General features: G+C 43.9%; 1 protein-coding gene across 3 annotated transcripts in view; it reads right to left on the reverse strand.

The window, feature by feature from the left end:
* Dnajc16 (DnaJ heat shock protein family (Hsp40) member C16) overlaps window positions 1-16,408 on the reverse strand; it is a 51,533-nt gene that overhangs the window by 12,070 nt on the left and 23,055 nt on the right. For all 3 annotated transcript variants that reach the window (XM_004850336.3, XM_004850337.3, XM_021262848.2), the window contains 3 exons: window positions 11,432-11,616; window positions 7,391-7,495; window positions 6,189-6,347 (listed from right to left, as the gene is read on the reverse strand). In XM_004850336.3, the coding sequence (XP_004850393.2) occupies window positions 6,189-6,347; window positions 7,391-7,495; window positions 11,432-11,616 (449 nt within the window). The remainder of the gene's footprint in view (window positions 1-6,188; window positions 6,348-7,390; window positions 7,496-11,431; window positions 11,617-16,408) is intronic.

Raw genomic sequence — 16,408 nt, forward strand, 5'->3', positions numbered from 1 at the left:
CAGAGGAGGAAGAAGGCAGGGTTCTTTCCACTGAGGGACTTCTGGATGCTGTGTCCCACAGACAGATCGAAAAAGTCAATTGTTGCGAATTTTAAGCAAACACATTTTCACTTAGGGTCTATAGCCAACTTGACAATGAAAAACAAACTCCAAAGGAACAGTATTACTAAGTATAAAAGGCAGACTGTAACACTGTATGAAATTTGCTTTGCTGTTACCTTATAGAATACAGATACCAGGTTCTCTGACCACACTGTATTTCCTCTACAACTTAATGTAAACTATAAACCTGAAATGCAATGTTTAGAAATTAAAAAATACACCCTGAATAAGCAACTGTTCTAGGAAGAAAGTCTATCCATATTAGAAAATACTTCGAATTTAAATGATCAATGAAAATACTATTTATCAAAATTTTGGGAAACAAAGTAGTACACCCTTGGAGGGTAAACTTGAAACCTGTAATGTTGAACTGGGTGCACTGTGCACACCTGCAGTCCCAGCTACTTGGGAAACTGAGGCAGGAAGATCACTTGGGGCCACGAGTTCAAGGCCAAGGCCAGGGACCCAGTCTCAAAAACCAAACCAAACCAAGCCAAAAATAAAAATAGCTGGGGAATGCAGCTAGTGGTAGTGTTTGAACACTTTCTTAGCATTTGGGAAGTTCAGGGTGCAAGCCCTGCTATCTATACCATTCATGGTTAAAGACTCTTAGTCAACAAGGGATTGAAGGAATTGGTGGAGAGTGTGGGGCACACCTATAATCCCAGCACTCTGGGAGATGGAGGGCAGAGGATCACAAGTTCAATTCCAACTCCAACCTGGGCAACTTAGGAGGCCACATCTTTTTTTTTTGGGGGGGGGGTACCAGGGATTGAACTCATGACCTTGCGCTTTCGAGGCAGGCACCGGAACCACTGAGCTAAATCCCCAGCCCCGAGGAGGCCACATCTTAAAACAATAAAAGGGCTGGGGATGCAGCTTAGTGTGAAGGCCCTGGGTTCAATCTCCAGTACTGGGGGAAAATAAACATAAAAACAAAAATAGAACAAGGAATAGAAGCAACTTCTTTAACCTGACAGAGTATCTGGTGGAAACACTGAAAGCCTTTCCTATCTCTGAGATCAGACACAAGGGTGACCCATCACTTTCTTGCCATTGCACCCCAGATCTCGGCAGAGGGCATAAAAATGAAATAAAACAAGGGTTGGGAGAAGAAGCAGCTAAATTGTCATTATTCTCAGATGACAGGATTGTGCACTTAGCAAATCCAAAAATGGTACAGTAAATTATTTAAACCGTAAGAGAGTCTGGTAAGATTGTTGGATGCTATGAAGATAGTGTTCAAACATCAGTTGTATTACTTTTACCTGCAAGCAAAAACTGTAATAAAAAAGACATCCTTTCAACAGCACAAAAAAATGAGGTACATAACAAGCTGAGGAAAAAGTATGATCTTTAAAGAAAAAATTATAACACTTTATAAAGACCTAGCCAATGAAACAGATCCATCATGTTCATAGGCTGGAAGGCTGAACTTTTGTAAAGACATCTATTGAATGAAACAATCAGTACAAATTCCCCAAGCTGAATGTAAGAACCATTACAAATCCATTCAAATAACATAGGTTTTTCCTTTGTTTTGATGTAATTTGACAGTATTCAAAATATATACAAAACATACAAAGGATCAAAAATAGCAAAAAAAAAAAAAAATAGCCAAGATGCTTTTGAGGTTAACAAAGAAGACAAAAAACAAAACCAAAAACATTCCCCCAAAACAAAATGAGGAGGTCTGACTATCAGATATCAAGACTATTTCCAAATGATTTAAACATACAAATATAAAAGGCAAAGTTGGGCTGGGGATTTAGCTCAGTGGTTACGTCGCCTGCCTCACAAGTGCAAGGACTAGAGTTTGATCCCCAGTACCAAAAAAAAAGGCAAAGCTATAAAATGTTTGGAGGCTTTATGAGAATATTTTCATGACCTTGATGTAGGGGACATATGCCTTAAATAGAAACAATAAAAAAAAGACAAGTATTGATACAACTGACTCTATTAAAAGCAAGTAGTTATATTTATTAAAAGATACCAAATACAAGGATATAGTCATGCTGGGTATGGAGGTACACAACTATGATCCCAGCACTCTGGGAGGCTGAGGCAGGAGGATCACAAGTTGGAGCCCAGACTGAGCAACTTAGTGACTTAGAAAGAACCTGTCTCAAAACAAAAAAATAAAAAGGACTGGGGCTGGGCATGGTGGCATACATCTATAATCCTAGCACTCAGGAGGGTGAGGCAGGAGAATCTGTGAGTTTGAAGCTAACCTGGGCTACAGAGGGAGTTCAAGGACAGCCTGAACTCCATAGAACCTGTCTCAAAAAAAAAGGGCTGGGTATGTAGCTCAGGGTGTCAGCCCATAAAACAAAACAGAATACCGCCCCCATATAGTCCCAGCATTGTTATTCAAATAGCCAGAAATTGAAAAATCGAATGAATGCTGACAATAGAACAGACAAATACACTGGACTCTATGCAATTTCTTTTTTTTTTTTTTTCCTGGTACTGGGGATCGAACTCGGGACCTTGCACTTTCAAGGCAGGTGCGGTGTCACTGAGTTAAATAGCCAGCCCTTGCAATTTCAATATTAAGCTACACCTAAGAACATGTATGAATCCCAACAACTTAAGTTGAGAGAATCCAGACACAGATGTACACAATGTGGGAACTTTTGTATGACATTCAAATGGGCAAAACATGGAGTTAGAGAGCAGGATCTGTTCTCCTCTGGGAAGGAAAGGAGTGGCTGGGAGGGCAGAAGAGGAGACAGGGATGATGACAATATTTTGTTTCCTGACCAAGTGATGCCAACACAGGTGTATTCATTTTGCGATAATTCATTGACCTGATATGTACATGTTTTTACAAGTGTATTCTATGTAAGCCCTTAAAAATAATTAAAAAAGTGAATACTCTAAAAATACTACAAAGACAACTCACAGAATTGGTGAAGCTATTTGCCACACATAAAAGCAAAAGACTAGAGAAAAAAAAAACCCAAAGATTAGAAGATATACATAACTACTGCAAATCAAGAACAAAGATTCATGAATATGCAGTAGAGAAAAAAATGAGTCAGAAATGTAACAGGCAGGCGTGACACCAAGAGGAAGCCCTAAAGGCTCACATATAAGTGAGAAAACACCTCGGCTCCTTAGAATTAAGGACGAAGCAGAGCAGAATCACAACGTGATGCCCTTACATGTCATTCAGCTGAGAAAAAGTAGCTTGGATTGGTGTGGTGAGCTGCAGAGCGGTGGAGCTCACACACTACTGTGCAAATGTAACAGCTACTGCGGCTCTGGAAAACCCACTACCTAGCAGAGTGGGAAATTCATATCTGAGGAACCAGCAGTTTCCCTAGGAGTACCCATAGGAGCAGTTCTCAAACTGCTTTATCTCAGGACATTTCTACACTCCTAGAAATACTGAGGATCCCAAAGTTCTTGTTTATGCTGGATGAATTATTTCACTCATTCATTTAGAGATGCAGGTTTTGCCATGTTGCCCAGGCTGGCCCCGAATACCTGGGCTCAAGCAATTCTCCTGCCTCTGCCTCTGCCTCCTGAGTAGGTGGGACAGCAGGAACCACTGTGCCCAGTTCCCATGTGAGTTGTATTACTGATATTTATTAGCTGTCTTAGAAATTGAAAAACAAAAACTGTACATGTTAACATAAATGACATATTTTTAAAGAAAACTAAAAAAATTTAAAGAAAGAAAAATATTGGGCTGGGATGGAGCTCAGTGGTAAAGCACATGCCTAACATAGTATGTATGTATGTATGTATGTATGCATGTATGTATGTATGCATGCATCTATTTACTTAGAGATAAGGTCTCACTATGTAGCCTAGGCTGGCCTTGAACTCATGGCCATTCTCCTGCTCAGCCTCCTGAGTGCTGGGAATACATGTGTGCACCACCATGCCCAGCTGCACTGTTTTTTTTTTTTGGTACGGGGATCAAACTCAGGACCTTGAGCTTGCGAGGCAGGCGGAGAAACCACTGAGCTAAATTCCCGGCCCCAGGGCTGCACTGTTTTTAAAGAATCCACTTTTAAAATTATTTAATGACGTAGAACAGAGATGTAGGAAGGTGTACACATTTCTTTAATGTCCTGTTTCATGATGAAGGTAGGTGGAGTCTCATATTTTACCTGGGACCTCTGTTAGTATTTTTATTTTTGAGACAGGCTCTTACTATGTAGTTCAGGCAGAACTTGAACTCAGTGTGTGGCCTGGAAACTCATGGTGATCATCTCTATATGACACACCACTCTACATTTTGCTTCCTCAGTAGGACACAAGGCAGAGGAACCCATTTCTTGGGTCACTGCTGTCCCCTTAGTTCCAGCACCCAGAACAGGGTTGTAACAGGTACTTGGGGTTACGCTGCCTCTAGGCATTGAGTGCAGCGCTCCAGGACTACCTCTTGGAGAGCCTGGGCCCCCAGCAAGGCAGAAAGGGGCCTTGTTTCTTCAGCTCCTCAATATCACTGGTTATTTTTTGGTCCTGGGGATCGAACTTGGGTCCTTGCGCTTGCGCAGCAGGCGGCGAAACCACTGAGCTAAATCCCCGGCCCCACTGGTTATTTTAAGTGAGAAAATCTTGACAATTTGATGGGTGAAAAAAATGTTAAATTTTCATTTCTCTGAGTACTAATGAGATTTAATTTTTTAAAATTTTTGTTGGGCTGGGGATTTAGCTCAGCGGTTCCAGCACCTGCCTTGAAAGCGCAAGGTCCTGAGTTCGATCTCCGGTACCAAAAAAAAAAAATGTTCATTAAGTCATTTGAATCTCTTCTCAGATTTTTGTGTTGATCTTGGTTAGAAGGAACTCTTTAGAAATTATAGGTACCAATGTGCTTATATTTGTTAAAAATGCTTCATCAGCTGATTTTAAAATTTAAAATATTTATGTGAGGGATAATCTTGACTGTCAACTTGATTGGAATAAGATTTGCCAAGAGGTGGGTGTGGTGGCATATACCTGTAATCCTAGTACTCTGGGAGGGAGGGGGAGAGGGGGAGAGGGGGAGAGGGGGAGAGGGAGAGAGGGAGGGAGAGAGGGAGGGAGAGAGGGAGGGAGGGAGAGAGAGAGAGAGAGAGAGGAGCAGAGGTCACTGTGGAGGGTGCATGGAAGGGTCTATCTTTCCTTGGGGTCTCTTTCCTGCTCTGTCTGCTTCCTGATGGCCATGAGTTGAGCAGCCCTCAGTGCTCTACTCCCGGGCCTAAAGCAATGGACCCAGCTGACCATGGACCTAAACCTTGGAAACTGTGAGCCAAGATAACCTCTCCTTCTCCCAGCTGACTTTCTCAGGCACTGGTCACAGTGATGGTGAGCTAACATCATTTACGTAAATGTAAACTGCACAGTCAAATTATTAAGATTGCCCTGTAGGCACTTTTAGTCCTTCCCCACCTTAAGATCAATACTGTTCTTTCAGTTAGTTTGAGGCTTCTTCATTCTTTTTCATTGTTTTACACTTAATTTTTCAATGCATTCTTGTAATTCATTTTGGAAAAAGATAATTTTCTTTCTTTTCTTTTTCTCCCTTCCTTTTTGTCTCTTTCTTTCTTTCTCTCTTTTTTTCCTCCCCTTCCCTCTTTTTTTTTTCGGTACTGGGAATCAAACTCAAGACCTTGTGCGTGCCAGGCAGGCGCTATGCTGCTGAGCTACATCCCTGGCCCTTCCCTCTTTTTGATGGGATCTTGCTATGTTGTCCAGGCTGGCTGGCTCTAAACTCCTGAACACAAATGATCCTCCTGCTTCAGCTTCCCAAGTCATGAGACCACAGGCATGTGATACTGCACCCAGTTTAGATTACTAATTTTCCAATAGGAGAACTTAAGAATAAAATTTTTTTTTTTGGTACTGGGGACTGAATTCGAGACCTTGCACTTTTGAGGCAGGTGGCAGAACCACTGAGCTAAATCCCTGGCCCCAAGAATAAAATATTTTTTAAGCAAAGCACCAACAAGTCAGATTTAACAAAACCCTTATTTTTAAATTTTGTACATTAGCAGAAGAAATGGAAAATTAGTTTCTCCTCCCTTGTACCTGCTCTGGTCGATCTCGCTGCCCGTTTACATGAAGGCAGTGTGGTCCTTCTCACGTACCTGGATCATGTCAGCTGGCTTGGTGATGTGCTCCTTGAAGACCAGGATGGCAGCTGCATACACATTGATGTTGTACTGCCTTGTCATCTCTTCCGCCCCTCTCCTCCCGAAGGACACGTAGCCAAATGACAGATAATCTTTGTACGCAAATGCAGTCAGCTGTGAGGGTTGAACAGAGAGAGAGTGAAGTGGACAGCTCAGCAGCTGAACAACTGATCCAGGAGACCTGCCTCCCTCAGCTTAGACAGCCCCGCTTGGTCTTCTGTCATTGCTACACTTTTGGGAATTCTACGGTGGTGCCCACACAAAAACTACCAAAAAGGCAAACACAATTAATTCTTTTTTTCAAAGATAAAATAATCACCTTGTTGAGATCTGTCCTAGGTGTGAGGCATGGACTGTTTGGGAATTACTTGTACCCAAATTATGCCAGGTGGTTTCACTGTGCCAACGTTTGGCACCTCCTCCCTCCCATGTCACGTGACAGTCACAGTGCGAGGTATGCGGGGCCCACAGTACAGGCAGGCAGGTGCCGAGGCACATGGGCTTCAGGGGCACCGCACAACCACTGTGCTGTGTGAGCCCTTGGTGGGCTATGTGAGCTCATATGCCTCTGTATCTCAGTCTATGAAATATGGGTGACATCCCTGTCACTAGGATCTTCTGAGGACTAAACTACGCTGTGTATGTGGACAGCATTGGCACAGTAACCAGCAGCAGTGAGTGCTCAAGGTGAGGTGGCTAAGAACAATTTCTGGTCTCCAAACATTTCTCATGCAAGCAACAATTACAGGCTGAGCACCCTTTACCCTAAATGCTTGGGACTGGAAGTGGTCTAGATTTTCTTCCAGTTCTGGAGCATTAGCGCAGGAGAGACACAGTGAGAGATCCTGAGGATGTGAGCAATTCTAAACACAAAACTCATTGCTTCATATACACTTCAAACATAGCCTGATGGTAATTTTATATCAGTGCCTGCACTTTCCCTGTGACTCATCACATTAGGTCTGATGTGGAATTTCTCTCTCTCTCTTTCATGATGGTACTCAAAACATTTTAGACTTTGGAACATTTCAGATTTCAGATGGACAGATCAGGGATGCTCTACCTGTACTTTCAGTAAAGACCAACAAGCTACTATTTGCAGCCCAGAGATTACTTTCCACCTAAAAGCTGCACGCACCCTGCCGGCAGATGGTTACCTTATACAGCAGCGGCACAGAGGGCCCCTGGTCAAACAGAAGGACGTGTGGCTTATTCTCTTTCTGCCAGCCAGAGAGGAATCGGACATAGTTTTTACTTGTAACCTTAAATTGAAAACAGAATGTTAGAATCAACAGTAAATTCTTTACAACTTTATTATACTCCAGTCAGGAGATAAATATGTGGAAAAGATTATTTGCAAAAAATTAAAAAATATAAATTGGGGGGGCCAGGGATTTAGCTCAGTGGTTCCACAGCCTGCCTCACAAGTGAAAGGTCCTGAGTTCAATCGGTACCAAAAAAACCAACCAAACAAACAAAAAAACAAAAAAAACATTGGGTGTGGTGGTGCACGCCTGTAATCCCAGCACTTGGGAGGCTGAGGCAGGAGGATTGCCTCAAATTAGAGGCCAGCCTGGGCTGCATAGTAAGTTCAAGGCCAGCCTGAACTACAAAGGGAGACTCTGTTCCAAAAAACAAAAACAAAACAAAAAATGAAAAAGACAACTAATGTGTTTGATGGAAGCTATTAAAAGTATAAATAAAGAGCAAAATAAAAAGACAGATACTAGGAAACCTGGAGCTGGATCTTTCACAGATGGGAAGGGGACCAAGAGATGGGGGAAAAGGATGGAAGGGGAGGGGAATAAAAAGAATTTAGGTGTGTGGGCCCGGGATTTAGCTCAGTGGTTTCCGCAGCCTGCTGCAAGTGCAGCAGGGACCCGAGTTTGATCCCCAGTACCAAACAAACAAACAAACAAACAAAAAGAATTTAGGTGTGTTACATACATGTACACTCTCCATGATGAACGTTATCATTCTCTACTAACAAAAACTGAAAAGAAATGGAGATTTGATGTTTCCATCTGCTTCAACTCTTACAGACTGAAATAATAATTCTGCTTAAACAACTGTTGCCCTATTATAAAAGGTGAGCTTCTGAAGTTGGCGGATGCTGATTATAGACTACACCTCATGTGTTTGTGCGTGTGTGTGCATGCATGTGTGCACTCTACCACCACACCACAGAGCACACGTCCTCATCTGCTAACCCACGGCAGGTAGCCCAGCACTTCTCTTTCTCCCTGTGTGTAATGCTGGGGACTGAACCTGGCTCTTGACATGAAACCACTCTGCCTGTGAGCCATGCCGCCAGCCGACACTGGCCATTTTTTTGGGGGGTTCTCGGGGATCGAACTCAGGATCTTGTGCTTGTGAGGCAGGCACCGTGCCACTGACACTGGCCATTTTTTTGTTATTTATATATTAATTGGTACATTTTAGGTATACAATACATTTACATTTATCATTGGGTGCTTGTACCTGAACATGATGTATCTTGGTTCTTATTTTTTCCCCCATTACCTATGTGCCCTTCACCCCCTCCACTCTTCCCTATTTACACAGACTTTGATTCCATTTTTTTCTTTTCTCATAATTTTTCCTTTCCCTTCTTTCCTTTCCTCTTCCCCTCCCACCACCCCTACCCCTTTGGACCTTTTCCTATTTCAAATTATCAATTATTTGTTTTAATCATTTTCATCCTTATTTACACTTTCAGTTTCTCATACTAGAGAAACTATTCGGTATTTACACGTGAGTCCTATTTATTTCACTTAAGAGGATGGCCATAATATGCATCCATTTAGCTATAAATGACTCTAGTTTCTCGTTCTTTTTTTTTTTTTTTTGGTACTGGGAATGGAACTCGGGACCTTGCGCTTGCAAGGCAGGCACCAGAACCACTGAGCTAAATCCCTGGCCCAAGTTTCTCATTCTTTATGGCTGAGTAGTACTCCATTTTATAAAAAAACCACATCTTCTTTATCCAGTTTCCAGTTGATGGGCACTTGGGCTGTTTCCAAGCTTTAGCTATTACAAACTGTGCCGCTATCGCTGTGGTATGATTCTTTTAATTCTTTGGGGAAGATACCCAGTAGGGGAATAGCTGGGTCAAATGGGACCTCTAGTCCTAGTTCTTTGAGGTATCTCCATATTTATTTCCACAGTGGTTGCATCAGTCTGCACTCCCACCAACAATGGAGAAGGGTTCCTTTCTCTCCACACCCCTGCCAGCATTTGTTATTGGTTGATTTCTTGATAGCAGCCATTCTTTCTGGGGTGAGGTGGAATCTCAGTGTTGTTTTCATGTGCATCTCTGGAATGACCGAATGACCAGCCATTTTTAAGTGGTGCGAAGTAGAATAAGGTGGCCTATCCCGCCTGTACATTATACGCTTTCATTCATTATTATCTAAGCTGCTACTTTTGTTTGTTTGTTTTGTTTGTATTTTTTTTTGGTACCAATTGAACTCAGGTCCTTGGTGCCTGTGCAGGCGGTGAAACCACTGAGCTAAATCCCCGGCCCCAAGCTGCTACTTTTTTATTTCTTAAAAATATTCTTGAGAGAACAAATTAAAAGCATGCAGTTACAAACTTTTCATAGTAGTTTACCAGTTTCCCTCTACACTGCATCAATCTATAAAAAATCCAAGTCTGCTTCACTCCTCTGCTCAAATTCCCACAACAGTGCTGTCACCAGCAGGCCACGGTGCTCTGAGGCCCTACCAGCAGGAATTTAAACTCACCCTGTCCTACCACCAGCGACTTCTGCACATAAGCAGGACCACTGCCAGCCTGCAGGACTTGCCTTCTTTTTCTCTCCTCACTGGCAAAGCAATATCAGGGTCATTTCTGCCAAGACACCTTTCCAAGGGCTCCAAGGCACTGGATGGAAGTACCCACAACCCCAGAAGCTACTTGAAGAGTCCTCAACACGTAGGTATTCTGTGCCTGGCACATGACAGGTGTTTTACAAATGTTGGAGGACCCATCACAACTATTAGCATTTTAGGAGCACATGGTATTCTCTGACCTTTTAAGTTAGCTCCAACATTTTTTACATGAATAATGATCTTGGCAGGCTAGTCTATGAATAGTGCATGTATAAATATGATGGAAAATTTTGTATGTTCACTCTTTTGGTTGTTTTGCTTTGTGAGACAGGGTCTTGCTAAGTAGTTCAGGCTGGCCTTGAACTGGCAATCTTCCTGCCTCAGCCTCCCCAGTGTTGGGATTAGAAGTGTGTACCACTATATCCAGTTCTCTCTTTTTTTTTTTGGTACTGGGGATCGAACTCGGGTCCTTGTGCCTGCATAGCAGGCGGCGAAACCACTGAGCTAAATCCTGGCTCTTCCAGTTCTCTCTTTGGTAATATTAAAAGGATGAATTTAAAGCAAAATAAGAACCCATTCCTAGTAACTTTGATACCTGTCCTAAGAAACTTGAAAAAAAAGTGCTTTAAAAAATTTAAAAAACTGTATTTGGCTTCTTTTATTAAAGCTTTTCTTTGTAAAATGTATCCATATTGTCCCATCACTGTAAATTTTTAAAGTTCCAAAAATAATATTTGATTTCATAGGATATAATAGTGTTTTCTACAGAGATGATCATTAAACATATAAATGTAATTTAATTTGTCCTCCAGTTTTTTTTTTTGGTACTGGGGATCGAACTCGGGTCCTTGTGCTTGAGCAGCAGGCGGTAAAACCACTGAGCTAAATCCCTGGCCCAAATGTAATTTAATTTGAATATTTTCAAATTCATAAGATAAAAATCTTTACATAAGCAAATTAATGAGATGGAATAAATCTCTTATCTTACAATATGGTCTAACTTTTGTTGTTTAAAAAGGCTCAGTGTATCTTTGGGCTCAGATTCCTAGAACAGGGTAAAATCCAAGGGATGATTATTAACAAGAATGAACTCTTCCAGTCTCTGTACTGTACCTGTCTCAATGCTCAATCTTCTACAGACTTCAATTAAATGACCTGGCAAGTGATTAATTTATGCCTGTGAGGGGCTGGGGATTTAGCTCAATGGTTCTGCCGCCTGCCTCAAAAGTGCAAGGTCCCGAGTTGGATCCCCAGTACCAAAAAAAAAAAATATGAGTCTCAGGCCCGAGGGCACAGACAGTCCTGGGGTCCAGGCTCCTCCCAAGCACTTCTGAGCCATGTCATCCCAGGCGCACACTCACTTACCTTCTCCACCAAGCTCCCTGGCAGCAGGCTTTCCACAAACTGCCGAAGATTCTCCTGGACTACAGCGTTGTGGAAGAAAGAGATCTTGCCGTTTATGATGCCCAGGATGGAGGGCGTGCTGTGTGCCCCCAGGTGGTGGGCCAGGCGCCGCTCGTACCCCGCGTGGACCACGCCGATGCCCACACCTGAAAGGCATCCGAGATTCACATGAAGCCCTGTGGTGCCCCATGGCAGCTGGAAGAATTGCTGGGAAGTACTTTTTTGATGTTAGTGTGAAATTAAAATGGACTTAACAGGAGGGAGTATCTTTCTATAGACTATAGCCTTCTTTCACTTGCTGGAATTCAAGTTTGGTCAGTTTTTTTGTGGAGCAATCTGGCAATATTTAAGAAGAGTTACAGGCCAGGTGTGGTGGCACAGGCCTGTAATCCTAACACTCTAGGAGGCTGAGGTAGGAAGATCACAAGTTCAAGCCCAGCCTGAGCAACTTAGCAAGACTCAGCCTCAAAAACAAAAAAACCAACAACAACAGAAACCAAATGGCTGGGGACATAGCCCTGGGTTCAATCCCCAGTACAGATTAAAAATAAAAGAAAAGTTACAAATCTTTATGTCTGTCTATCTATCTATCTATCTATCTGGACAGGGTCTCACTATGTAGTTCAGGCTGGCCTTGAACTTGCATCGATCCTCCTGCCTCAGTCTCCCTAGTGCTGGCATTATAGGGGTGTCCCACGCTGCTCATTTAGCCTCTTATTTCTAATTTTGGGAGTAGATCATGATGAGGAAATACTTCAATGAAAAAAGAACACTTGGGCTGGGGATTTAGCTCAGTGGTTCTGCCCCCTGCCTCACAAGTGCAAGGACCTGAGTTTGATCCCTGGTACCAAAAAAGAAAAAGAAAAAAAGAACACTTGGTGCATCCTGTCCCTACTCATAAAGAATAAAAAAGAATGAACAACCCACGGGTTCAGCAACCTAGCAATAGTTTTTTGTTTGTTTGTTTGTTTTTTGGTACCGGGGATCAAACTCCGGTCCTTGCGCTTGCGAGGCAGGCAACAGAACCAGTGGGCTAAATCTCCGGCCCCCTAGCAATAGTTAGAAATAAAAACTCTAGGATTTATTAATTAATAGGACAGAAGAAAGTCACAGTCCTCTCTCTTGGGAACATGCCTCCTTTAATACAAATTATTGAGATATGAGAAAATAAATATTCTTAAAAAGTGACGGAAATGAAGATCCCTCGAAGTCTCATACCCCACATGACCACCATTAACTTCCTGTTCTGGGTGTGCACACACATATAGATAGCTAAGGCGAGGTGAGGTCACCTGATACCAACTTCACTCCTAAATAACTTCTCTTGTTCACATTCGGCCAATTTATTCAGAGAGTTGGTTTCCCTGCTAACTTTGGGAGACACCTGAGGGACCACCCGCTAATAAATGCCCATTTTCTTTGGTATGTCTAGGGGACTGCTCGAGCTTCCAAACTGAAGTTCCGATCCAGTCCCACAGCTGGCTCTACCCTGCCCAAGCCAGGTCAGTTGACAGTGGCTCCATCCTTCCCAGTCCACAGGCCAAACAGCTGAGGAGTCATCTCGGACTCTTCTGTCTCTCACACCCCACATCCAACCTGCCGGTAGGTGCTGCAGTTTCCCTTTGCCACACACCTGGAATTCAGTGGCTTCTCGCCATTTCCTGTGCTGCTCTCCTAAATCACCCCACTGCTCCTGCCTGGGCTGCCACAGTAACTTCCCAAGTGCTCTTCCTGTTTCCCCTTGGTCCAGGACAGCCTGTTCTTCCTCCCCCTCCTCCTCCTCCTTTTTTTTTTTTTTTTTTTTTGCAGCACTGGGCAGTCAAACCCAGTGCAGTTCTATCACCGAGCTACATCCCTAGCCTGTTTTGTTTCGTTTTGTTTTTTTTTTGTACTGAGGATCGAACTCGGGTCCTCGCGCTTGCGCAGCAGGCAGCGAAACCACTGAGCTAAATCCCCGGCCCGTAGCCTGTTTTGTTTTGAGACAGGGTCTTGCTCAGTTGCCCAGTCTGGCCTTGAATTTGCAATCCTGTCTCTGCCTCTCAGGCATGTGCCAGACAGCTTATTCTTAACACAAGGGCCAGATGGTTCCTTCTAAAACGTGAAAATGAATCTTAATGATTCTCTACCAAAGCCCTGCAAAACTTGATCATTTCTCTTCGAATAAAACTCATGACCCACACCGGATGTGGTGTCCCTGCACTCAGCTGGCTCAGTCCCCAGCATCCTTGTGATTCTCTGGACACACTGGGGTGCTCCTGCCCCAGGGCCCTGGCACTGGCAGCCCCTCCTGCCTGAAGTGTGCACCTCTCAGGTGTATGTGTAGCCGACTCCTTCACCAACTTTGAGTCCTTCTCCATGAGGCTGACCTGCCCTGTATTTAGTGCTGTCCTCAACACAGGCAGGGTCCCTCCCAGAGTGCTCACTTGCCTCTTGCCACAGTGCTTCCTGTCTTCTGTGGTGCTGGGGATGAACCCAGGGCCTTTCGCATGTTAAGCATGTGCTCTGATCCAGACCCTGCTCACCACACACTGCCTCTTTCCCTGACTGGTCATTGCCTATCTTCTCCCCTAGAAAGGAGCCTCCCGAAGGCAGATAGCTTTGGTCAGTGACCCATTGGTGTGCAATAACCAATTCTTTATTGTTATACACTGAAATTGTGGAGAAAGAGAACAACAAACTGGTTTTCCTATGCACACATTCAACATAGCCCTTCACTTCTGACACCAGGTATGCAGGGGCTTCCCTCAGACACCAAGATGTTCCCTGGGGGCACTGACTGCGTGTCTCCCCTCCTTTCCCTCTGACACCCCTGACCCTCTCTGGGCACGGCATCCTCCAAGCATTCTGTGTTCTGCAACCCACGACTCTCGAGCCCAGGAGTTCAGGGTTTTCATGAAGGCCTTTTCATGCAACACAAAGAACCCCAGCCTCTCTCCCCTTCCTGGAGGATGGAGGTGGGGCTGAAACTTTCACCCTCTAATCAAGGTGTGGTCTTCCTGGAGACCACTCCCTACCCAAGAAGCTGTCAAGAGCTGCCTCGTTAGAACCAAAGATGTACCCATCACTCAGGAAATCCCAAGCTAGGAGCTATGTCAGCAATCAGGGTCAAAGACCAAATGTTAGAACAAAAAGATCTCTTAGGAGCTCTGTGCTAGGAACTGGGAATGAACAACAAAATGTACATATATTTATTATGAATCATGATAATAAAAGTCACCTTTGAACTGGGCATGGTGGTGCACACCTGTAATCCCAGCATTCTGGGAGGCTAACGCAGGAGAATTGCAAGTTCAAGCCCAGCCTGGGCACCTTAGTGAGACCCTACCTCAAAACAACAAAAAACAAAACAACAAAAAAACTATAATAAAAGGGCTGGGGATGTGGCTTATTGTGAAGGCCGAGGGTTCAGTCCCCAGTTCTGCCCCTTCCCCACGGTTTCAGCCTTCACTATTAAAAGGCAGGTTCTGATGGGCACCTTGGCGCATCTTTGTGCATTTCTGTGACTATTCCCAAATTAGTAAATTCCTAGAATGGAATGGCTGAGTAAATGGCAGGGATCCCAGGTTGAATGTTCTCAAATCGCTGGAAAGCCTGAGCAAACCTCTCTGCAAGCATTTGTGACCCCTGGATGTCCCCAGCTTGGGACCGGAGAAATCTTCACTTTACACACAGAGGCAGCCAGTTGGAGAGGTTAGTGGCCCGTTCCAGGGTTGCAGAGCTGATGAAACAGCAGGACAGGAATCCAAAGTGGATGTTGTATGTCACGTTTTATACCCTATTTTATCACACTGCAGGCAAAAAACATAATGATGGAACAATGGATGGAAAGTGGATGGGGAATCATTGGAGCAGAAGACAGGACAAGAATAGAATAAGCACATGTGGTGAGACACCAAGGCTTATTATGGAAAGACAGAAGAGAGTCACCAAGGGCAGTCACATGGCCACAAGGCAAAGGCCGATGGGTAGAATTAGCACTTCCGAGCCCTTCTGAGTTAGGGATCAACCTGGAAGTTTATATTCACACTTCCTTTTTTTTTGGTACCGGGGATCAAACTTGGGACCATGCGCTCATGAGGCAGGTGGCAGAACCACTGAGCTAAATCCCCCAGCTCTACACCCTTCCTTTTAATATAGCCACCCTGAAGGAAGTACTGTTTATGAGTGAGGAAAGATGCAGATTCTGAAAGCGGCTGCACCGTTTTCTCTGGAAAACAGGTGAGTTGGCCATGATGACTGGTAGTGACTGAGGGTCCCCAAGCCATGGAAACAACACACCTGCCACTGGCTCTTTCTCCACATTCCGAAGTGCAGGATTCTTTTTTTTTTTTTTTTTGGGTACTGGGGATTGAATTCAGGACCTTGCGCTTTCGAGGCAGGCGGTGGCACCACTAAGCTAAATTCCTGGCAAGTGCAGGCGGTGGCACCACTAAGCTAAATTCCTGGCAAGTGCAGGATTCTTAAAGCCTGCCTGCTCGGCCTACAGCAGGTGAAGCCATGCACAAATTTGGACCCTGATTCAGCAGGATCTGGCTGGATGACAGATGGATGTGTCCAGGATCCAAATGAACTTGAATAGCAATGTTTTATTTCTGCCATGCTAATGGCTGAACCCAGGACCTTGTGCATGTCAGACAAGAGCTCAGCCACTGAGCCACATCCCCAGCCCTTGAATAGCACCTTTAAAAGAAAGGCATATGACTTCTTTTAGAAGCTACTTGTTAAATGAATCAACCCTGGGGAATTAAAAATACTGTATTTTCTCCTCTTTGGGGGCTCTAAGAGGTCTTCTTTCCATGCAGTTCTAAACATTGCTGTCAAGCCTGTATTTTTAGGTGCTGAAGTACACTTATTATTATTGTGCAATCCTAAACATGCAGGGCATCTTCCAGGGAAATCCTTTCTTGGCCCCCTTTGGTACACTCATACACACATTTA

Source organism: Heterocephalus glaber, unplaced genomic scaffold (genome assembly GCF_053883595.1).
Source record: "Heterocephalus glaber isolate CG9 unplaced genomic scaffold, H.glaber_assembly_v1.0 deba00001452, whole genome shotgun sequence".
Lineage (NCBI taxonomy): Eukaryota > Metazoa > Chordata > Mammalia > Rodentia > Bathyergidae > Heterocephalus > Heterocephalus glaber.